At 40.4% G+C, this 24,203-nt stretch overlaps 1 protein-coding gene across 1 annotated transcript in view; it reads right to left on the reverse strand.

Annotated features, from left to right (window-relative positions):
* Positions 1 to 24,203, reverse strand: part of EFHC2 (EF-hand domain containing 2) — a 194,073-nt gene that overhangs the window by 152,380 nt on the left and 17,490 nt on the right. The window contains exon 2 of the mRNA XM_055338406.1: positions 14,926 to 15,114. Coding sequence (XP_055194381.1) covers positions 14,926 to 15,114 — 189 coding nt within the window. The remainder of the gene's footprint in view (positions 1 to 14,925; positions 15,115 to 24,203) is intronic.

The raw sequence follows: 24,203 nt of genomic DNA on the forward strand, positions 1-24,203 counted from the left end.
CAAAGCACACAAAAACACTCAACGGAATCAACAGATTAGAGGATGCAGAATGGATTAGCAATCTGGAAGACAGAGTAGTAGAAAACTCCCAAGCAGAACAGCCCATTAATTTAAATGAGGATAGTTTTTTTTTTAATTTTTATTTATTTATGATAGTCACAGAGAGAGAGAGAGAGGCAGAGACACAGGCAGAGGGAGAAGCAGGCTCCATGCACCGGGAGCCCGACGTGGGATTTAATCCCGGGTCTCCAGGATCGCGCCCTGGGCCAAAGGCAGGTGCCAAACCGCTGCGCCACCCAGGGATCCCTAAAGTGAGAATCTTAAAAGCAGCAAGAGAAAACAAATTACACATAAAGAAACCTCCAGGGATCCCTGGGTGGCGCAGCGGTTTGGCGCCTGCCTTTGGCCCAGGGCGCGATCCTGGAGACCCGGGATCAAATCCCACGTCGGGCTCCCGGTGCATGGAGCCTGCTTCTCCCTCTGCCTGTGTCTCTGCCTCTCTCTCTCTCTCTGTGACTATCATAAGTAAATAAAAAAAAAAAAAAAGAAACCTCCAGAATACCATCAACTGATTTTTTTAGCAGAAACTTTACACGGAAGACAATAGTGGCATGATATACTCAAACTGGAGAAAGGAAAAAATTTACAGTTAAGAATACTCTATACCCAGCAAGGTTACCACTCAGAATTAAAGGTGATAAGGAGTTTCTTGGACAAGCAAAAGCTAAATGAGTGCATCAACATCAAACCAGTCTTACAAGAAATGTTAAAGGAACTTTTTTTTTGTAAAAATTGTATTTATTTATTCATGAGAGACACAGAGAGAGAGCCAAAGACAAAGGCAGACATAAGAAGCCCAATGTGGGACTTGATCCCAGGACCCTGGGATTCACGCCCTAAGCTGAGGTCAGACGCTCAACCACTGAACCACCCAAGTGTCCCAAGGAATGTCTTTAAATAGAAAAGGTCATAACTAGAAATAAGAAAATTATGAAAGAAAAAAATCTGATTATGGTAAACATATAGTAAAAGTAGTAGATTTACCAACTATATACCTAGTATGAAGGTTAAAAGACAAAAATAGTAAAATCATTTAAACCTACAATAATTAGTCAAGGGACACATTTGACATCAGAAATATATTTTTTTAATAAATTAATTTTTATTGGTGTTCAATTTACCATCATACAGAATAACACCCAGTGCTCATCCCGTCAAGTGTCCCCCTCAGCGCCTGTCACCCATTCACCCCCACCCCCCGCCCTCCTCCCCCTCCACCACCCCTAGTTCGTTTCCCAGAGTTAGGAGTTTTCATGTTCTGTGTCCCTTTCTGATATTTCCCACACATTTCTTCTCCCTTCCCTTATATTCCCTTTCACTATTATTCATATTCCCCAAATGAATGAGAACATACACTGTTTGTCCTTCTCCGATTGACTTACTTCACTCAGCATAATACCCTCCAGTTCCATCCACGTTGAAGCAAATGGTGGGTATTTGTCGTTTCTAATGGCTGAGGAATATTCCATTGTGTACATAAACCACAGCTTCTTTATCCATTCATCTTTCGATGGACACCGAGGCTCCCTCCACAGTTTGGCTATTGTGGACATGGCTGCTAGAAACATCGGGGTGCAGGTGTCCCGGCGTTTCATTGCATCTGAATCTTTGGGGTAAATCCCCAACAGTGCAATTGCTGGGTCGTAGGGCAGGTCTATTTTTAATTCTTTGAGGAACCTCCACACAGTTTTCCAGAGTGGCTGCACCAGTTCACATTCCCACCAACAGTGTAAGAGGGTTCCCCTTTCTCCGCATCCTCTCCAACATTTATGGTTTCCTGCCTTGTTAATTTTCCCCATTCTCACTGGTGTGAGGTGGTATCTCATTGTGGTTTTGATTTGTATTTCCCTGATGGCAAGTGATGCAGAGCATTTTCTCATGTGCATGTTGGCCATGACATCAGAAATATAACACAGGGGGGATCCCTGGATTGCTCAGTGGTTTAGCGCCTGCCTTCAGCCCAGGGCGTGATCCTGAGGACCGGGGATCAAGTCCCGCGTCAGGTTCCCTGCATGGAGCCTGCTTCTCCCTCTGCCTGTGTCTCTGCCTCTCTCTCACTCTCTCTCTCTCTCTCTCTCCCTCTCTCTCTCTCCCTCTCTCTGTCTCTCATGAATAAATAAAATCTTAAAAAAAATAGAACACAAGAGTCATCAAAATATAGTGCTTTTAGAACATGCTTAAACTTATTCGCCTCAACTTAAAGTAGATAGCTATATACATAGAATGGTTAGGTATGAACTTCATGGCAACCACGAACCAAATACCTACCATAGATACACAAGAAATAAAAAGAAAGGAATTCAAACGTAACAGTGAGGAAAATCACCAAACCACAAGGAAAGAGACTAAAAGAAGAAAGGATAGAAAAGAACTATAAACACAAGAAAAATAATCAACAAAATAGCAGTAAGTACATACCTATCAGTAATTACTTTAAACGTAAATGGACTAAATGTTCCAATCAGGAGACATAAGGTGGCTAAATGAATTTAAAAAGACCCATATATATGCTGCCTACAAGAGACAGGCTTCAGATCTAAAGACACTAAAAGTAAAGGGATAGAAAAAGATATTCCATGCAAGTGGAAACATAAAGAAAGCTGGGGTAACAATACTTATCAGACAAAATAGACTTTAAAACAAAGACTACCAGGAGACAAAGTAGGCAGGAAACAAAGTTAGTAAAAATAAAGAAAGAATAAAGGTCAGAGCTGCAATAAATGAAATAGACACTAAAAAGAATAGAAAAGATCAATGAAACTACAAGCTGGTTCATTGAAGAGAACCAAAATTGATAATCTTTAACCAGACTCAAGAAAAAAAAGAAAGAGGGCACAAATAAATAAAACAAAAGAGAAGTATAACATAGAAATACAAAGGATAAGAGACTACTACAAACAATTTTATGCCAGCAAATGGGACAACCTAGAAGAAACAGATAAATTCCTAAAATGTACAGTCTTCTAACACTGAATCAAGAACTAGAATACGTGAACAGACCAATTACTAGTAATAAAATTGAATCAGTAATTAAAAAAAAAAAAACACCCCACAAACACAAGTCCAGGACCACATGGCTTCCCAGGTTAATTCTACCAAACATTTAAAAGAAGAGTTTATTCCTACCCTTCTCAAACTATTCAAAAAATTTGAAGAAAAAACACTTCTACAATGATTTTTTAAGATTTTATTTATTTATTCATGATGAGAGAGAGAGAGAGAGAGGCAGAGACACAGGCAGACGGAGAAGCAGGCTCCGTGTGAGGAGCCCGACGCGGGACTCGATCCCGAAACTCCAGGATCGCGCCCTGGGCCAAAGGCAGGCGCCAAACCGCTGAGCCACCCAGGGATCCCCAGAAGAAACACTTCTAAACTCATTCCATTAGGCCAGCATTACCCTAATACCAAAACCAAAAACACCACAAAAAAAGAAAATTGGGGCAGCCCAGGTGGCTCAGCGGTTTAGCGCCGCCTTCAGCCCAGGGCGTGATCCTGGAGACCCGGGATTGAGTCCCATGTCCGGCTCCTGGCACGGAGCCTGCTTCTCCCTCTGCCTGTCTCTCTCTCTCTCTCTCTCTCTCTCTCTCTCTCTCTCATGAATAAATAAATAAAATCTTTAAAAAAAAAAGAAAAAGAAAATTGCAAATCAATATCCCTGATAACCATAAATGCAAAATTTTTCAACAAAATATCCACAAACTGAATTCAACAATACATTAAAAGGATCATATACTGGGGCACCTGGGTGGCTCAGTGGTTAAGCATCTGCCTTTGGCTCAGGTCGTAATCCCAGGGTCCTAGGATCAAATCCCGAATCGGGCTCCCTGCAAGGAAGGAGCCTGCTTTTCTCTCTGCTTATGTTTCTGTCTCGCTCATGAATGAATAAATAAAATCTTGAAAAAAAAAAAAGGATCACACACTGTGATCAAGTGGGATTTAGTCCAGGGATGCAAGGATACTTCAATATCCACAAATCGATCAATGTGATATGCCACATAAAAGGCGGCATATGACAAACACACAGCTAATATCACACTCAATGGTGACAAGCCGAAAGCTTTTCCTCTAAGATAAGTAGCAACACAAGGATGCTCACTCTCACCTCTTCTATTCAGCAGAGTATTGGAAATCCTGGCTGGAGCAATTGGGCAAGAAAAAGAAAGAAAAGGCAAACAAATTGGAAAGGAAGAATTAAAACTCCTACTATTTACAGATGACATATTACTTTACATAGAAAACCCTAAAGAGGAATTCTATCAAATGTTTAAAGAAGAAATCATACCTATTCTACTAAAGCTGTTTGGAAAGATAGAAAGAGATGGAGTACTTCCAAATTCATTCTATGAGGCCAGCATCACCTTAATTCCAAAACCGGACAAAGACCCCACCAAAAAGGAGAATTACTGACCAATATCCCTGATGAACATGGATGCAAAAATTCTCAACAAGATACTAGCCAATAGGATCCAACAACATATTGAGAAAATTATTCACCATGACCAAGTAGGATTTATCCCCGGGACACAAGGCTGGTTCAACACTCGTAAAACAATCAGTGTGATTCATCATATCAGCAAGAGAAAAACCAAGAACCATATGATCCTCTCATTAGATGCAGAGAAAGCATTTGACAAAATACAGCATCCATTCCTGATCAAAACTCTTCAGAGTGTAGGGATAGAGGGAACTTTCCTCGACATCTTAAAAGCCATGTACGAAAAGCCCACAGCAAATATCATTCTCAATGGGGAAGCACTGGGAGCCTTTCCCCTAAGGTCAGGAACAAGACAGGGATGTCCACTCTCACCACTGCTATTCAACATAGTACTGGAAGTCCTAGCCTCAGCAATCAGACAACAAAAAGACATTAAAGGCATTCAAATTGGCAAAGAAGAAGTCAAACTCTCCCTCTTCGCCGATGACATGATACTCTACATAGAAAAACCAAAAGCTTCCACCCCAAGATTGCTAGAACTCATACAGCAATTTGGTAGCGTGGCAGGATACAAAATCAATGCCCAGAAATCAATGGCATTCCTATACACTAACAATGAGACTGAAGAAAGAGAAATTAAGGAGTCAATCCCATTTACAATTGCACCCAAAAGCATAAGATACCTAGGAATAAACCTAACCAAAGAGGTAAAGGATCTATACCCTAAAAACTAGTGTTTCAGAACACTTCTGAAAGAAATTGAGGAAGACACAAAGAGATGGAAAAATATTCCATGCTCATGGATTGGCAGAATTAACATTGTGAAAATGTCAATGTTACCCAGGGCAATTTACACGTTTAATGCAATCCCTATCAAAATACCATGGACTTTCTTCAGAGACTTAGAACAAATTATTTTAAGATTTGTGTGGAATCAGAAAAGACCCCGAATAGCCAGGGGAATTTTAAAAAAGAAAACCATAGCTGGGGGCATCACAATGCCAGATTTCAGGTTGTACTATAAAGCTGTGGTCATCAAGACAGTGTGGTACTGGCACAAAAACAGACTCATAGATCAATGGAACAGAATAGAGAACCCAGAAGTGGACCCTGAACTTTATGGTCAACTAATATTCGATAAAGGAGGAAAGACTATCCACTGGAAGAAAGACAGTCTCTTCAATAAATGGTGCTGGGAAAATTGGACATCCACATGCAGAAGAATGAAACTAGACCACTCTCTTGCACCATACACAAAGATAAACTCAAAATGGATGAAAGATCTAAATGTGAGACAAGGTTCCATCAAAATCCTAGAGGAGAACACAGGCAACACCCTTTTTGAACTTGGCCACAGTAACTTCTTGCAAGATACATCCACGAAAGCAAAAGAAACAAAAGCAAAAATGAACTATTGGGACTTCATCAAGATAAGAAGCTTTTGCACAGCAAAGGATACAGTCAACAAAACTCAAAGACAACCTACAGAATGGGAGAAGATATTTGCAAATAACATATCAGATAAAGGGCTAGTTTCCAAAATCTATAAAGAACTTATTAAACTCAACACCAAAGAAACAAACAATCCAATCATGAGATGGGCAAAAGACATGAAGAGAAATCTCACAGAGGAAGACATAGACATGGCCAACATGCACATGAGAAAATGCTCTGCATCACTTGCCATCAGGGAAATACAAATCAAAACCACAATGAGATACCACCTCACACCAGTGAGAATGGGGAAAATTAACAAGGCAGGAAACAACAAATGTTGGAGAGGATGCGGAGAAAAGGGAACCCTCTTACACTGTTGGTGGGAATGTGAACTGGTGCAGCCACTCTGGAAAACTGTGTGGAGGTTCCTCAAAGAGTTAAAAATAGACCTGCCCTACGACCCAGCAATTGCACTGTTAGGGATTTACCCCAAAGATTCAGATGCAATGAAACGCCGGGACACCTGCACCCCAATGTTTATAGCAGTAATGTCCACAATAGCCATACTGTGGAAGGAGCCTCGGTGCCCATCGAAAGATGAATGGATAAAGAAGATGTGGTCTATGTATACAATGGAATATTACTCAGCCATTAGAAATGACAAATCCCCACCATTTGCTTCAACGTGGATGGAACTGGAGGGTATTATGCTGAGTGAAGTAAGTCCATCGGAGAAGGACAAACATTGTATGTTCTCATTCATTTGGGGAATATGAATAATAGTGAAAGGGAATATAAGGGAAGGGAGAAGAAATGTGTGGGAAATATCAGAAAGGGAGACAGAACATAAAGACTCCTAACTCTGGGAATGAACTAGGGGTGGTGGAGGGGGAGGAGGGCGGGGGGTGGGGGTGAATGGGTGACAGGCACTGAGGGGGACACTTGACGGGATGAGCACTGGGTGTTATTCTGTATGTTGGTAAATTGAACAATAAAAATTAATTTATTTAAAAAAATTAATGTATTAAAAATAATAAATAAATAAATAAATAAATAAATAAATAAATAAAAAGAAAGAAAACCCTAAGGATTCCACCAAGAAAACTATTACAACTAATAATTCAGTAAAGTTGCAGGATATAAAATACATAGAAATCTGTTACATTCTGTACCCTAATAATGAACTACCAGAAAGAGAAATTAAGAAAACAGTCCGTTATAATTGCATCAAAAAGAAAAAAATACCTTCAATGACATGGCTGGAGCTAGAGAATATAATGTTAAGTGAAATAAGTCAGAGAAAGACAAATACCCTATGATTTCACTCATATGTAGAATTCAAGAAATAAAACAAATGAGCAAAGGAAAAGAGAAAGAGAAAAAAAAAAGAAGCAAACTCTTAATTACAGAGAACAGATTATTACCAGAGGGAAGGGGGTTGGTGGGGGAATAGATGAACTAGGTGATGGAGATTAAAGAGTACACTCATTATGGGGCACCTGGGTGGCTTGGTCAGTTAAGTATCTGACTCTTGATCTCAGCTCAGGTCTTGATCTCAGAGTCATGAGTTCAAGCCCCACACTGGGCTCCATGCTGGGCATGGAGCCTACTTTAAAAAAAAAAAAAAAAGGGATCCCTGGTGGCGCAGCGGTTTGGCCCCTGCCTTTGGCCCAGGGCGCGATCCTGGAGACCCGGGATCAAATCCCACGTCGGGCTCCCGGTGCATGGAGCCTGCTTCTCTCTCTGCCTGTGTCTCTGCCTCTCTCTTTCTCTCTCTCTCTCTCTCTCTCTCTCTGTCTCTATCATAAATAAATAAAAATTAAAAAAAAGAAAAGCGGATAATGCCTTAAAAAAAAAAAAAGCACACTCCTCATGATGAGCCCTGAGTAATATATAGAATTGTTGAATCACTACACTGTACACCTGAAATGAATATACCACTGTATGTCAAAACTATACTGGAATTAAAATTAAAAGCTTAATTTTAAAAAAAGAAAAATACTTAGGAATAAATTTAACCTAGGAGGTAAAAGACCTATAGCCTAAAAACTGTAAGAGACTGATGAAAGAAAATTAAGATGACACAAATAAATGGAAAGACATACTATGGCATGGATTAAAAGAATAAATATTGTTAAATGTCCATACTACCCAAAGCAATCTAGAGATTCAATGCAATCCCTATCAAAATACCAATCATACATTTTTCACAAAAATAGAATAATCCTAAAATATGTTTGGAACCACAAAAGACCCTGAATAGCCAAAGCAATCTTGAGAAAGAATAACAAAACAAAGTAAACAAAAGACTTAAATGTGAGACAAGAAACCGTAAAACTCCTAGAAAAAAACATAGGCAGTAATCTTAGGCATCAGCCTGGGCAACATTTTTTTGAATGAGTTTCCTCAGGCAAAGGCAACAAAAGCAAAAATAAATAGAATCACATAAAACTAAAAAGCTTTTGCATAGTGAAGGAAACCACTGACAAAACAAAAAGGCAAACTACCGAATGAGAGAAGATATTTGCAAATAATGTAATTGATAAGGGGTTAACATCCAAAGTACAAAAAAAAAAAATCAGATAACTCAACATAAAAAATAATCCAGTGTAAAAATGGGTAGAGGACCTGAATAGACTTCTCCAAAGAAGACATAGAGATGGCCAACAGACAAATGAAAAAAAATCCTCAATTTAACTAATCATCAGGGAGACACCAATCAAAACCACAATGAGATAATCACTTCAGGGGCGCCTGGGTGGTCAGTGGTTGAGTGTCTACCTTTGGCTCAGGTCGTGATCCCAGGGTCCTATGATCAAGTCCCACATTAGGAATGCCAGTGAGCAAGTGGAGAAAAGGGAATCCTTGTGCACCATTGGTGGGTGTGCAAAATGGTACAGCCACTATGAAAAAAAAACACGGAGGAGTCTCATAAAATTAAAAATAGAACTACCATATGATCCAGCAATTCCACTCCGACATATTAATCTGAAGAAAATGAAAACACTAATTTAAAAAGATATATGCGCCCCTATGTTCAATGCAGCATTATTCACAATAGTCAAGATATGGAAGCAACTTGAGTATCTACCAATGGATGAATGGATAAAGACGATGCCATGTATATATACAATGAACTACTACTCGGCCATACAAAAGGAGATCTTGCTATCTGCAACAACATGGATGAACCTAGAGGGCATTATGCTAAGTGAAATAAGTCAGAGAAAGACAATTACTACATGACTTCATTTATATGTGGAATCAAAAACAAAACAAAAAATAAAAAACAAAACACATGAACAAACAATACAAAACAGAAATACACTCATAGATACAAAGAACATTCTGGTGGGTTGCCAGAGAGGAGGGGTGGGGTAGAGGGATGGGCAAAATAAAGAATATGGGTTAAAAGGTATGAACTCCCAGTTATAAAATAAATAAGACACAGGGATGCAGTGTACAACATCATTAATAATATCATAACATTCTGTATGGTGACAGATGGTAGCTACATTTATTATGGTGATCACTGCCTAATATATGTAACTGTTGAATCACTATGCTGTCAACCTGAAACTAACAAAACTTAGTATGTCAACTACACATCAATAAAATATAAATAAAAATCTTTAAACTCTTAAAAAAAATCAAGGTGACCCAAGAGATCAAATTATGTTTTAAAAATGTATGTTTATATTGTCCAAAGCATAAAGATTCACAGAGTACTACATAATCAGCTTACCACAAACCCAATGTAAATGAATACAAAGTTATTAAAATTCTAATTCTGAAAAAAAAATTCTAATTCTGTGGCCAGTAGCTCTGATTGTAATTATGTTTACAAAAGATGGAAAAAAATGAAATAATAGTTTTAAATGCATGCATATACCCCATAGGATCAACCTTTATCCTGCCATTTACTGTAACAGAGTCATTTTCAAAATAGGAAACAAATTAGGCTAACTAGGAGCCACTGCCAAATGAAAAGAAATGAGAGCATAATTATAGAGTCAATGCAAATGGTACTTAACATCCAGATAAAAGTCATATAAAAACATTCAGTTATTTGGGTATTTCTAACTAGTCTTTTTATAAAAGCGGCTAATGATAGATTATATATAATAACAACAGCAGCATATCATAAACTACTAAATGCCAAGTATCAATTAGTACTGTAGGTACCTGGCGCAATTAGAAAGAATCCCAGTCCAGGAGATCCAGGATCTGGTCTCAGTTCTAGGATGAACAAGCAGAATTTGCCTTTAGTCACAGACTAAAGATCATATGCTAAGACTACAGTCTGAATCATAAACTGCTAGAGGTAAAAGGTCAAAGCATATACTTTGATCAGCCAGCTGAGGTCCAGGTAACAGACTCCAAGAGGGAAAGTGACTAAAGCCACAGCCACACAGCAAGTTAGTTCCAGAGCCTCCCAGCACACAGCCTCTGAACCCTGGTCCCGGCCGCACTTCTTACCAATGACTCCTCATTTCTAGAGTGAGAACAATCACGCACGCTTGCTTCTTCCTCATGGAGGTGCTGGGATGGTCACTGGAACTAACTGGTGTTGAATGAATATGTGCTTGCTTGTATTCAAATGAGTTTGATGAAATAACTAGTCTTTGCGGGGATAGGTGGATGCAGTACCACACGAAATGGCCGTTTGCATAAATTCTCCCAGTGTGTGCCAGAAGGGCTGTGTTTCTCCAGAGCAGCAGGGCTGGCATTTTAGGGAGGATGTTCTCCCCAATCTGGGGGGGCCTCCCCACACTGCAGGATGTAAAAATACACAGCTGGCCCCCATTTACTCAGGAGGAGCAGCACCTCCTCCAGACGGGGGACTGCCCAAGGGCAGAGCAATTGGAAGCATCCAAATGAATGCAAAACAAAACAAAACAAAACAAAACAAAACAAAAAAAACCAAACCTATGAGAAACAAAACATCAAAATTCCAAGACGTTAAATAAAGATGGAATCAGTATCACTGATTTTTCCCTTTTGCCTCAGCATCCAATATGGCCCAGCATGGCAGTTCAATGATTCTGTCATTTAAAATATTGATATTTTGTTCATCATCAATGTCGGCATTAATCTTGATTTTTTTTTTAATATTTTATTTATTTATTCATGAGAGCCACAGAGAGAAACAGGCTTCCCTGTCAGAAGCCCGATGCAGGACTCCATCCTGGGACCCCCGGGGGTTCACAACCGGAGCCAAAGGCAGACACTCAACCACTGAGCCACCCAGGCATCCTTAATTTTCATTCTTTTAAGAGAGTTCATTAAAACACTATCTTGCTTGATTACGAAGTTTTGGGGTGCCCTGTAAATTCTGCACAGAAGTTTAAGGCCCTCACTCCCTTCAACCTAAGCAGGTGCTGCTCCCAGTCACTGTGACAACCCAAAACACCTGCACACATTTCCAAAGGCCTCTCTGGGTTCAGAGACTCTCTGAAATGGGGCCTGATTTTTCTCCTTTAACAAGAAGTCCAGAGAGAGGCAGCCCAGCCTAAAACAAGTGGCTCTAAGATGCCAGCAGGGCCCCAGGTTCCTTTGAGTCCTGCTGTGCTCACAAGACTGCTGCAGAATTAGGTCCTAGTTCCAGAAAGAAAAAAAAAGTAGGGTAAAGGGCAAAAACAAAACAAACAAACAACCCCACATTATCAACTGAAAAGGAAAAAAAAAAAAAAAAAACAGAACCTTTCCCCGGGAGCCTCATACAACAAACCTTCACCATATATCACAGGCCAGAAGCAAATCACCTGGCCACCCTAGCTGCAAGGAGCCCAGGCAGCTGAACACCTTTTCAGTGGGCACATCTCCTGCCAAAATAAAACTGGTGTTCCACCCCACAGTAAGAATGGAGGGGGAGAGTGAATAAAAGACAAGCAGCTAGAAATGGCTGCCGTGGGGGCCATGCAGGATCACAAATGCTGGCTCTTCTTTGGTGATTGCAAATAGCATCATCTCTGCTTGTAATCTGATGGTCTGCCTGGGCAGAACATTTTTATGGTCACTTTTAAAATTACGGATAAAATCCAGAATGTGATCCTAGGTTGGGCTCCATAGAAGCAGGGCCTGAAACAGAGACTTAGGTGCATATGATTTATTAAGGGCACACTCCTAGGAGAAGCTTGCAAGGACTGAGGGGAGCACCCAAGGTAAGAAGAATGAGAGACGCAAGGACACAATCTCCCGTAAAGTTTTTGTCTGGCCCAGACACTCAAGCGGCTATTAGCCTAAATCCACAATACAGAGTTGTCCAGCTTTGAAGCAGCTCAGCTCTTCACCCTTGACAAATCAGTTGGCCACTTGCTGCCTCCTTTCGTGCTGATGGGACCAGGGCAACCGCCCAGGGTTCTCTAGGTAGTGCAATGTCCATCAGCCAAGAGCAACATGTCATAGAGGGTCACAGGTGTGAGTGGTTTGCCAAAGCACATGCTCCAGTGTGGGGGGCGGGAGGGGGTTGGGTGCCCCACCCCTAAATGTGGATCTGGGTGGGCAGCAGGGGCATCTATTATAAACATCAGATTTTGATACACTTTCCAGTGAACTGCCTTTATTTCTATTTTGTACCATTTGAGACCATAACCCTAGATATACTGCTATGATTTAAAAGCTATTAGAGAACTGGCAATGATGTTTAAAGATGTTTCATTTTTAGGAAAAATGAATAACAGGTGTTGACTTGTTTTGTTTGCACCACGAATGGAGAAAGCGTTTTATAATTGGCTCTGGGTATTAACCAGGACCCAGTCTGTAGTTCACAATCTCATCAGAGCATGTAAATATTTCATAGTCTTAGTGTCTCATTTAAAGCTCAATGAATATTTAATTGAAGTTGACCAACAAAATAACTGAAAGAATTATGTTGCATTTAGTTAGGCCTAAAATGAGCAAGCTCTTCATTTTCTCAAGTAGTTGGAAGCTAAAATTATTCCAACTTCATGAAATATTCTACATAATATTATAAGTAATTAAAGGGCTGCAAAATGGGTTTGAAAGGCACATATTAAATATTGAGAAAAACATGAAATAAAATGAATTTTCAACTTTCAGTGTAAGAGAATAGTTTAATATATTGTCACCTCCAACATTACTTATTCAGCAGTGGATTAGTTTAAACTATTGTCAATACCCTCTCTTTTTGACACAAGAAGTAAAAATAGAATATTTTCTTTGTCCCTTACAAATTAAATATTCTAGAATGATGATGTGCAAATACCTATAAGATTGATATTAACAGGAAACCATGCATGATCCATCCAAGTAAGCTAGCCCAGAAATTGCTTCTGAACTCTGGGTCCAGCATTGGGCCATGTACTGAAAATAATTTTTTAAAAAAATTTTTTGAAGAGAGAGAAATAATGGTCCATGTTCAAAGTAGTTATGGTTTCCCTGGAAAGAAGCTTCCCTGCAGTCTGTTAGATCTCCATAAGCGTCGGAACTGGGCTTCAAAAAAAAAAAAAAAAATATGTGCTCTAATTGATCAACCCTAACACAGATGACACAGAATATGTCACTTCTACCAAATTTGAAGATATTTTAATTGGAATCAAAGCATTGCCAACTAATCCATGCTAAGGCTGCTAGAAACCACCTGGTAAACTTAAGGGTATTAAGGTTTGAATGCTTTATCTAGTCCTGGATTATTTTTTAAAATTTACTTACTTATTTGAGAGAGAGCATGCGTGTGCTCGAGTTGGAAGGTGGGGGAGGTGCACAGAAAGAGAGAATCCCAAGCAGACTCCTCGCTCAGCACAAAGCCCAACGCTGGGCTTGATCCTATGACCCTGAGATCACAAATTGAGCCAAAACCAAGAGTTGGATGCTCAACTAAGACACCCAGGTACCCCGTAGTCCTGAATTATGTTTTAATTACAGAATCTAAGTAATTTATTAATAGGTTCCTTTTTGGAGAACAGAACATGAGGCCATGACACAGGGTTGTCTCATAAACACAACATATCCCTTCTGCTGTGTTACAGGAAATAACTGGTCACCTTGCTGGGTTTTTTCACTTTGATCTTTGTCCCTTTTTAAGATATTAAAATGGGGCAGCACCGGTGGCTCAGCGGTTTGGCACCGCCTTCAGCCCAGGGCATAATCCTGGAGGCCTAGGATCGAGTCCCACATTGGGCTCCCTGCATGGAGCCTGCTTCTGCCTCTGCCTGTGTCTCTGTCTCTGTGCCTGTGTGTGTGTGTGTCTCATGAATGGATAAATAAAATCTTAAAAAAAAAGATTAATATGGATTACTTTTTTCAATTATCAATATGTCATGATATGTGTGTGTTAGGTATACAAATATATATGTCAAGTTCAGGCTCTTGTCTAATAATGGTGCCTCTTTCCTTTACTTCTACTATTCATGCCATGTCACCCTTTGGTTCTCAGGGATAGGGAACCATAATCAGTACACAGAAAAGAGAAGATGTCTTTCTGTTGCTATTTAATGGCACATTCCAAATCAAACAAAATGATCTCATTAATGGCAACTCTCTAAGCAAAAAAATGACACTGCCCAGACTCTACGTGTCTAGAGGAGGACAGATTATCCTGTCCAGGGGAGGAGAGGAGAGAACGGTTGATAAGCATTAGCCAAGAAAGATAAACATGTGGTGTCCTGCAACCAATGGGCCTGATCAAAAACAGGAGTGTCAGGATACTTTTCTTCTTGAATTTGTTTTTTTTCTTTAGACTTTATTTATTCATGAGAAACACAGAGAGAGAGGCAGAGACATAGGCAGAGGGAGAAGCAGGCTCTTCACAGGGAGCCAGATGTGAGACTTGATCCCCAGACCCCGGGACCATGACCCAAGCCAAAGGCAGACGCCCAACCACTGAGCCACCCAGGTGCCCTTGAATGTGTCTTTTCAAAAGAACCTGCCTTAACATTTACACTGAGGACTCTTAATTTTCTCAAATCCTTACTATATCATACAGGTAACATTTGAAGATTGCATTTTTTCCCCAACAACATGCAACTTACCTGCTTATCAAAAGCTACCCAGGATGGTGCATCGCTTCCCATTTCTTTAAGAAATGCACTGTATTTAGGCTTTGTCTTTTGCCCCAGAAGCAGCTCTCCACCAATTCCAGGTTTGTCCTCACTCACCAGCATGCCAACATTGTTGCAAAAGCCCCAATGTTGAGATTTGTGGAACTTCTCTTTTCCCACCTACAAACACAGGAGACCACATAAGATGGCTTGAAGTTGCTCTTTGTGTCTTACTGTTTTTTTAAAAAAGGGCAACACATTCCCATCGTTTATTTTTCCCATTACAAAATGCACATTTGAGTGGCAAACGATTACAATCAACCTTTATCCATAAAGTGGTGTCACATTTTAAATTCCATTCATTTTAGCAAATTCACAACTTTGAAAAGCAAGAAGAAACCCAAAGCTCCATGCTATTGAAAACGGTTAAAAATAACTATTACTGCAAGTGAACGTTTAGAACATTAGCTTGCTAATTAGCCTATTCTACTTATTTGCCAAGAACGCAAATGGGAGGTGGGGGGAGGGAGAGTCCTCTCCTTCGGAGTAAAAATTTAACAGTTTTCCCACATAAGCCTAAATGTTATTTGCACCAACACAGAAAATAAAATCTTTTCCTCGTTAAAAATCAATGTAACAGAAAATTCCTCAGAGCTGACATTCTCATCCTAATTTTAAAACCTTGCCATTCCTTTCCCTCACTCCTCTTCCATCTTTTCTGGGATCTGGGCAGAGAGAGAAAAGCCTGGATGATACTACCAAGGGTTGGCAAAGATGTGGCTGCTCGTGTGCAATGCTACAGAAAAGTAAAGGAGATGATGTCTCTGAAGAGACATCCATACAAATTTTAGAATCATTTGTTCCAGCTCTGTGAAAAGTGTCGATGATATTTTGACAGGGATTGCACTGAATGTGTAGATTGCTCTGGGTTGCATAGACATTTTCACAATGTTTGTTCCTGTAATCCATGAACATGGAATGTTTCTCCATCTCTTTGCATCTCCCTCAATTTCTGTAGTTTTTGGAGAAAGATCCTTTGACTCTTTGGTTAGGTTTATTCCTAGGTATCTTATGCTTTTGGGTGCAATTGTAAATGGGATTGACTCCTTAATTTCTCTTTCTACTGTCTCATTGTTAGTATATAGAAATGCAACGGATTTCTTTTTTTTTTAAATAATTTTTTTTAACTTTTATTTATTTATGATAGTCACAGAGAGAGAGAGAGAGAGAGAGAGAGGCAGAGACACAGGCAGAGGGAGAAGCAGGCTCCATGCACCGGGAGCCCGATGTGGGATTCGATCCCGGGTCTCCAGGATCGCGCCCTGGGCCAAAGGCAGGCGCCAAACCGCTGCATCACCCAGGGATCCCTGCAACGGATTTCTATGCATTGATTGTATATCCTGCCTCATTGCTGAACTGCTGTATGAGTTCTAGAAATTTAGGGGTGGAGTCTTTTGGGTTCTTCCACATAAAGTACCAGGTCATCTGCGAAGAGGGAGAAGTTATACACAACTGAGAGATTACTGAACACTACAACAGAAACTAATGATGTACTATATGTTGGCTAATTAAATTTAAATTTTAAAAAAAGAGAAATCTAGCAATACCTAGGAAAGTGAGAAGGGTGTATGCCCTATGGCCTAGCAAGTCCATTTCCAAATATCCTTTGCCCCTGTGCACCAGGAGCTAAATATAAATAATAAATAAATATATAATAAATGCAAATATTTGTGTATATCATATCACAGAATGAACATCCATCCACAGCCCTGAATAAAAGATAAAACAACTCAAGATGACAATGAGACCTCTCTTGTGCCCTCCCTGCCTCTCCAAAGGTAACCATTACCCTGAATTTGTTGCTTGAGCTCTAACATTTTGCCAGGATTCTATATAGCCAGGGCAGTAGCCTTTTGCAAAAGCATAACGCCTTGGCCAGGAAGTCTGAGAAGAGGTTTGAAAAGACCTCAATTTCAAGGCAACCTACTGAACAGGAGAAAATATTTGCCAATCTTCTATCTGATAAGGGGTTAATATCCAAAATATATGAAGAACTATACCTCAAGAACACAAAAACCAACAATACAATGAAAAAATGGGCAGAGGATCTAAACAGGTATTTTTCTAAAGATGACCCACAAATGGCTCATCATCGGGGAAATGCAAATCAAAAGCACAATGAGGTATTACTTCACACCTGCTAGAACAGCTACTGTTCAAAAGGACAAGAAATAGCAAAGTGCTGGCAAGGATGTGAAGAAAAGGGAAGCCTCGTGCACTGTTGGTGGTAATGTAAATTGGTGCAGCCACTGTGGAAAACAGTATAAAGGTTCTTGAAAACATTAAAAATAGAACTACCACACAATCTAGCAATTCCTCTGGGTATTTATCCTAAGAAGACACAACTCAAAACAATATATGCACCTCTATGTTCACTGCATTATTTAAAATAGCCTCTAAGACATAAAAACCTATGTGTCCACCAATGAATCAATGGATAGAGAAATCAGGATACGCACACATGCACATGTGGAGTATTATTCGGCCGTAAAAAAAAAGAATGAAATCTTGCCATTTGTGACAATATAGTTGGATCCTGAGGGCATTATGCTAAGGGAAACAAGCCAGAGAAAGACGAATATCATCTGATCTCACTTACATGCAGAATCTTAAGAACATAAAAAAACCACAGGCTCATAGATACAGAGAACAGATTGGTGGTTGCCAGAGGTGGGGTGGGGGTGCGAGTGGGAGGGGGAATGAGTGAAGAGGGTCAAAACATGTAAATATCTAGTTACAATTAAGTCCTAGGATACAATGTACAACATGGTGACTATATTGTACTGTTCATTCAAAAGTGGCTAAAAGAGTAAATCTTAAAAGTTCTCATCACAAGAAAAAAAATTTTTATCTATGTGTGGTGACAGATGCTAACTAGACTTATTGTGGTAATCATTTTACAATATATACGAATACAGAATCATTTGTACACCCAAAAGTAGTATGTCAATTATACCTCAATAAAAATATAAAAGGCTCAATATTAAAAGGAAAAGAAAATACCTCGTTTCCACTTATAATGAAGTCAGCCTAGAAGAATCCAGAAGAGCCTGAGCAGCCCTACCCAGGGGAGCCAAGGTCCCAACAGCTGTCCTGGGCAGCCCAACTCAAAGGCTACGAGAAGAAGGCCAGAGGCAGTGGTTAAGATGGTGGGCCACAGCCTGGCTCTGTCCCTTTAGGGAATCCAATGTCACCACCGCTACCAAGCTCCCGCTCCACCCTGACACTTATACACATTCAGGTTACCACAAGTCAATCCCAAATCACCAAAGCAAAGCAAAAGTTGGATTGGCTAAAATGAATGGTGGAGTAACAGAACTGTCTAACACTGTTCTCTCACTGAAACCAAATAATCAGGATGCCTGGGTGGCTCAGTGGTTGAGCGTCTGCCTTCGGCTCAGGGACTGATCCCAGGATCAAGTCCCACATAAGGCTCCCTGTGAGGAGCCAGCTTCTCCCTCTGCCTGTGTCTCTGCCTCTGTGTGTGTGTGTGTCTCGAAAGAAAGAAAAAAGAAAGAAAAGAAAAAAAGAAAAGAAAAGAAAAGAAAAGAAAAGAAAAGAAAAGAAAAGAAAAGAAAAGAAAAGAAAAAAAAAAAGAAAAGAATCTCAGCTGGCTCTGAGTTCCTGTGGCCACTCCATGTACATACCCAACCCCCTTTCAGCTCTTATACCATTCTGCCTTGAATTGTGTATTACAACTGGTTGTGCCTTTGCTCTTTGAAAAAAAGAAAAAGACAACAATAAATAAAATTAAGCAAGTAATCTCAGGCAATCACAAACTCACCTCAGGTCAAACCAACAAATGTTTCTTAAGCATTTAAGAAATTCACAATCTTGCTGATGAGATTAAGATTTAGATCCGTAAAACAAATACAGAGCTAGAAAGCAGTGCAGATACCATTTCTAACCACTTACTATGAGATAGACTACGAAGGGCTTTATATACATTACCACCACCAAACTATCTGATTGATAAAAATGGAGGTGATAAAACATAGGAGGAAACCAAAGTAGAGAGAGGAAGACTAGCACACTCACAGTTATGCTGGAGCTAGTGCAACCTACATCTGAACTTAAGTTCACGTGACCTCAAGCTCTGGTCAGCCAGGCTGGAGGAGTAGCGTTGAGGTCTTACAGGTAAACAGATCCTGTCCTGGCAGGACAGACAGCAGCAGACAGGCAAGGGTAGTAAGTAATGCACTGCAGCTGAGCTGACAGTGCCTAGCGGGAGGGGCAAGAAAGTGGTTAGTCTAATAAAAAAAAAGAGAGAGAAGTTCAAGTTTGGAAGGACAGTAAGCAGAGTATGTAAGGAGATCTATATTATGGAAAGCCTCACGTTTAACTACTGTATACGTCTGAAACTCTCCTTGAGCAAGGATGAAATATAATCAAAGACTGGGGTGGCGATGGTCCAGATGGACTGAAAACCATTTTATAGCCATCAGAATGGCAAGAATTAGAAAGCTGGATAATCACATGGTTTCACTCATATGTGGAATATAAGAAATAGTGAAAGGGACCATAAGGGAAGGGCAGAAACTGAGAGGGGGGAAATGAGAGAGGAAGATAAACCATGAGAGACTCCTAACTCTGGGAAACAAAGGATTACAGAAGGGGAGGTGGGGGGGAATGGGTAACTGGGTGACGGGCATTAAGGAAGGCACGTGATGGAATGAGCACTGGGTGCTATACTATATGCCAGCAAATTGAATTTAAATACGAATTTAAAAAAAACAAAGTCGAATAATATCAAAGTTTGTAGAGGAGGTGGGAAAAAAGAAACCTTAATATTGTTCAGATGAGAGAGTAAACGGTCATTCTGGGAAGCAATGGGATTTGATTCAAGAATCAAGAATCTCCCATTTGCAATAACATGGATAGAACTAGAGAGTATTATGCTAAGCAAAGTAAGTTAGAGAAAGACAAATACCATATGATTTCAGTCATATGTGGAATTTAAGAAACAAAGCAGCAAAGGAGAAAAATGAGAGAGACATGAATCAAGAAACCAACTCCTAACTATACAGAACAGGTGGTACCACCAGAGGGGAGGGGGGCGCCGGGGGGAATAGGTGAGGGGGATTAAGGAGGGCACTTGTGATGAGCACTGGGTGTTGTATGGAAGTGCTGAATCACTATATTGTACACCTGAAACTAACATAACACTGCATGCTAACTAACTGGAATTTAAATTAAAACTTTAAAAAAAAAGAATCAAGAATCTCACCCCTGGATACGTATCTCAGAAAAATTCTCACAGCAGTCAATAAGTGTTAAGAAGGTGTCATGGTATTTTGGGAAAGCTGGCAGGCAACCTAGATATCTATATTTATGGACTCAGCAGCAAAATATGGTTTAATGGATAAGTATACTTTGGTGGATGTTAATTTCACCTCGGTGCTTAAAGCAATAAACCAAGCAATAAACCAGATGCATTAGCTCAGGCTCCCATAACAAAATACCAGAGACTGCATGGTTTAAACAGAAATTTATTTCTCAGTTCTAGAGGCTCGGAAGTCCAAGATAAACCTGCTAAGCCAATTTGGTTACCCATAGAGGGTTCTCTTCTTGGCTTACAGATTGCTGACTTCTCACTGTGTCCTCACACAGCAGTGAAAGAGACTGATAGCTCTCTGGTGTCTCTTACTTAAAAGGACACTAATCTTATCATGAAGGCTCCACCCTCATGACCACCTCTAAACCTAATTACCTGGGCGCCTGGGTGGCTCAGCTGGCTAAGCGTCTGCCTTCCGCTCAGGTCATGATCCCGGGAACCTGGGATGGAGCCCTGCAACTGGGGCCCTCCTCGCTCAGCAGGGAGTCTGCTTCTCCCTCTCTCTCTCTCTGCCTCTCCCCCTGTTCGCGCTCTCTTTCTCTCTCTCTCTCAAATAAATTAAACTAAATCTGTAAACCTAATTACCTTCCAAGGCCCCATCTCCAAATGCCATCACACTAAGGGTTGGGGCATATTTCAGTCCATAACACCAAATGTACATACAGCAATGCAGATCCTTAAAGCACTGTTGATTGAAAAAGTTATTATCTAGGGTCACCTGGCTGGCTCAGTTGGTTAAACCTCTGCCTTTTGCTCAGGTTATGATCCTAGAGTCCTGGGATGGAGCCCCACGTGGGGCTCCCTGCTCAGCACAGGAGCCTCTTCTCCCTCTGCTCCTCACACCATGCTCATGCTCTCCCTTTGTCTCTTTCAAATAAAATCTTTAAAAATTATTACCTATAATACACAATTATATTTGTATTTTTTAAAATACACAAATAGTGTTACATATTTTGCAAGGACACATCTAGATTCCAGAATGCACATCAGAGATATTTAGAGGGAAGCCTATATAAAGTGGAGAAGGAATGAGATTAAGGATCAAGAACAATGAGAAATAAAAATACATAACACCAGAGAGACACCTTGCACAAGTCAATGATGATATTGTGCCAGAAATGGAGAAATATAATGAGTACTCGCTTTGGCAGAACATATACTAAAAATTGGAGGAATATAATGAATTCACTTCTTTGCACTGGACATTAAAAACAAACAGGGGCACCTGGGTGGCTCAGTCAGTTGAGCGTCTGCTTTTGGCTTAGGTCATGTTAAAAAACAAACAAGAAAACAAAATTGGAATGGAATGAGGTATGAGAGGCAGGCAGACACAGTAAGCTGCTCAAGCACAGAGCAGCCACAAAGGTGAGAAAGGACCTCACAAGGGTAAGGGCAAGGGGAATAGGAATGAAGGGACATCCTATATTTAGATAGGACAAGGACCCTCAAACTATCTTTGAGGAAGGGCAAGTTTGACTTTTCCCAAAATCATTTGAGACTGATACTTTTGCAATATACAATAAAATTGGGATCCCTGGGTGGCGCAGCGGTTTGGCGCCTGCCTTTGGCCCAGGGCGCGATCCTGGAGACCCGGGATCGAATCCCACGTCGGGCTCCCGGTGCATGGAGCCTGCTTCTCCCTCTGCCTGTGTCTCTGCCTCTCTCTCTCTCTCTCTCTCTCTCTCTCTATCATAAATAAATAAAATAAAATCTTTAAAAATATATATATATACAATAAAATTAATTCTAAGAAATTAAAATAAATACAAAGACATTAAGACCTTACAAGCCCACTGATCACAGCCTTGGATGTCATAACAATGTCAAATTGTTATATAAACTTCTGAAGATTCCCGGTGCAGCAAATGGGCACCATACTTTAAGGAGCACTGCCATAGCAGGCATCGGGTAAAGAAACCAGCATCTGTGATTGGATGTATTAAGGAAGGAAGAGCGAGGGGAGGTGACTTGAGAATTTCATGCCAGCCTCACTTCCACTTTAGAAGGGGTGGGGAGCAGAAGATGGGAGAGGAAAAGCACTAAAGAGAATGAAGTACTTCCATTAGCTGACCTCTTAGCTTACACACTGCTGCCACTCTCAAGCATGGTTATAGCTGCATAGGCTGGTTTTCTCATTTCTGACATTTCTGGAGGAAACTAAACCAGTGGATTAAACTTGAAGCACTTTCAATGAGTCTAGTCCTTCCTTTCCCGGTCACCACCACAACAGCAAGGGGAAGAAATGAGCTGGAAGGAGGAAGGGCAGAGGAGGTGCACCTGCTACCTACCCCCAGACACCTACACATACACAACTGCTATGAACTCTTGCTAGTGTGTTCCTGTCCAGCTAGTGACAATAACTAAAAATACCAAAAAACAGAGCCTTTTATTTTATAGGTATACTTTTGTATTTGAGAGAGTGAGTGCTCTTGGGGGCTAGGAGCAGAGGGAGAGGCAGAGAGAAACTTATGCGGGACTCCATGCTGAGTGGAGAGCCTGAGGCAGGGCTTGATCTCATGACCCTGAGATCACAACTTGAGCTGAAACCAAGAGTCTGACACCTTACTGACTGCACCACCCAGGTGCCCCAAAAGCCTTTTATTTATACATAAGATCTACTAATGCTGTGAAAACTGAGGAACTACAATACATAAATTCAGTCAATCAAGTTCCTGATAAATTGACAAGCTATATCTCTTTCCAAAGAGTAGCAGCTAGATACCTTTTGGCTTAGGTCATGTTAAAAAACAAACAAGACTTCCAATTCTTTTGCTAAATACAATTAAATCAGCCAGATGTAATTCTTAATAAGAATACTTCTAGTATGAAAAGAACTATTACTAATATTTTTCAAGAAGTCTTGGCTTGTGGGTTGTGAATTCATACATTCAAATCCAAAAGAATGAAACACACACCTCCTTAAAGTTCAGTAATGCCGATTTCTTTTTGTTGTTGTTGCTTTAAAGATTCTATTTATTTATTTATTTATTTATTCGTGAGAGACACACAAAGAGAGGCAGAGACATAAGCAGAGGGAGAACCAGGCTCCCTGTGGGAAACCTGACGCAGGACTTGATCCCAGGACCCTGGGATCACGACCTGAGCCGAAGGAAGCTGCTCAACCACTGAGCCACCCAGGCACCCCTACTAATGCTGCTTTCCATTATTATTCTCATCAGCATAGCACATGAAATTCCATTTCTGCACTATGAGTGTTAGTTTGAAATTTCAATTCAAACTTGTACACCTTAGAAACTAACTGCTTGAGGATTTGTTCCATATGAGGTAAAAAGTCCACAGGGCACTTGTCTCCAGTGTTCACCCCTCCTGACACACATATAGACACAGTTGAGATTTGCCTTTGTAATCCCTTAGGACCACATGATGACCTGTCCCTTTCCCTAGTGACTGTGACATGGCATTCCATCACAGTTCCAAATTAGGCAAACATCTCAGTGAATGACACAGTGAGGATATACTATCCCCAGAACCAGTGCTCCTCGGTGTCTCAACTCCCTGGGTCCCCTCACCCTTATAAGACCAGGTGGAAAGGTGGCAGCCAGTTCCAGACTCCACTTGATGTTTTACATCAAATTAATCACTGATACCACCACCCTCTCCTTGTTGCTAAAAATTGGAAGAGTAATTTTGTCACATGCTCAGATTGATTACTGAATAATCAGTCAATTGTCAGGGCCACTACAGAAGCCAGAAGTAAAGCTAAGCCGAACTGAGAAGCAGGCTCTACTCCTCAGCATCGAGAGTTGTTTATCCTAATCTCTCCTTCAGAGCTCCAGTACATCAATCTCATCGTTTCTTTCTTTCCTTCTTTCTTTTTTTAAAGATTTTATTTATTTGACAGAGAGCAAGAGCC

Source organism: Nyctereutes procyonoides, unplaced genomic scaffold, assembly GCF_905146905.1.
Source record: "Nyctereutes procyonoides isolate TBG_1078 unplaced genomic scaffold, NYPRO_anot_genome, whole genome shotgun sequence".
NCBI classification, from domain to species: domain Eukaryota; kingdom Metazoa; phylum Chordata; class Mammalia; order Carnivora; family Canidae; genus Nyctereutes; species Nyctereutes procyonoides.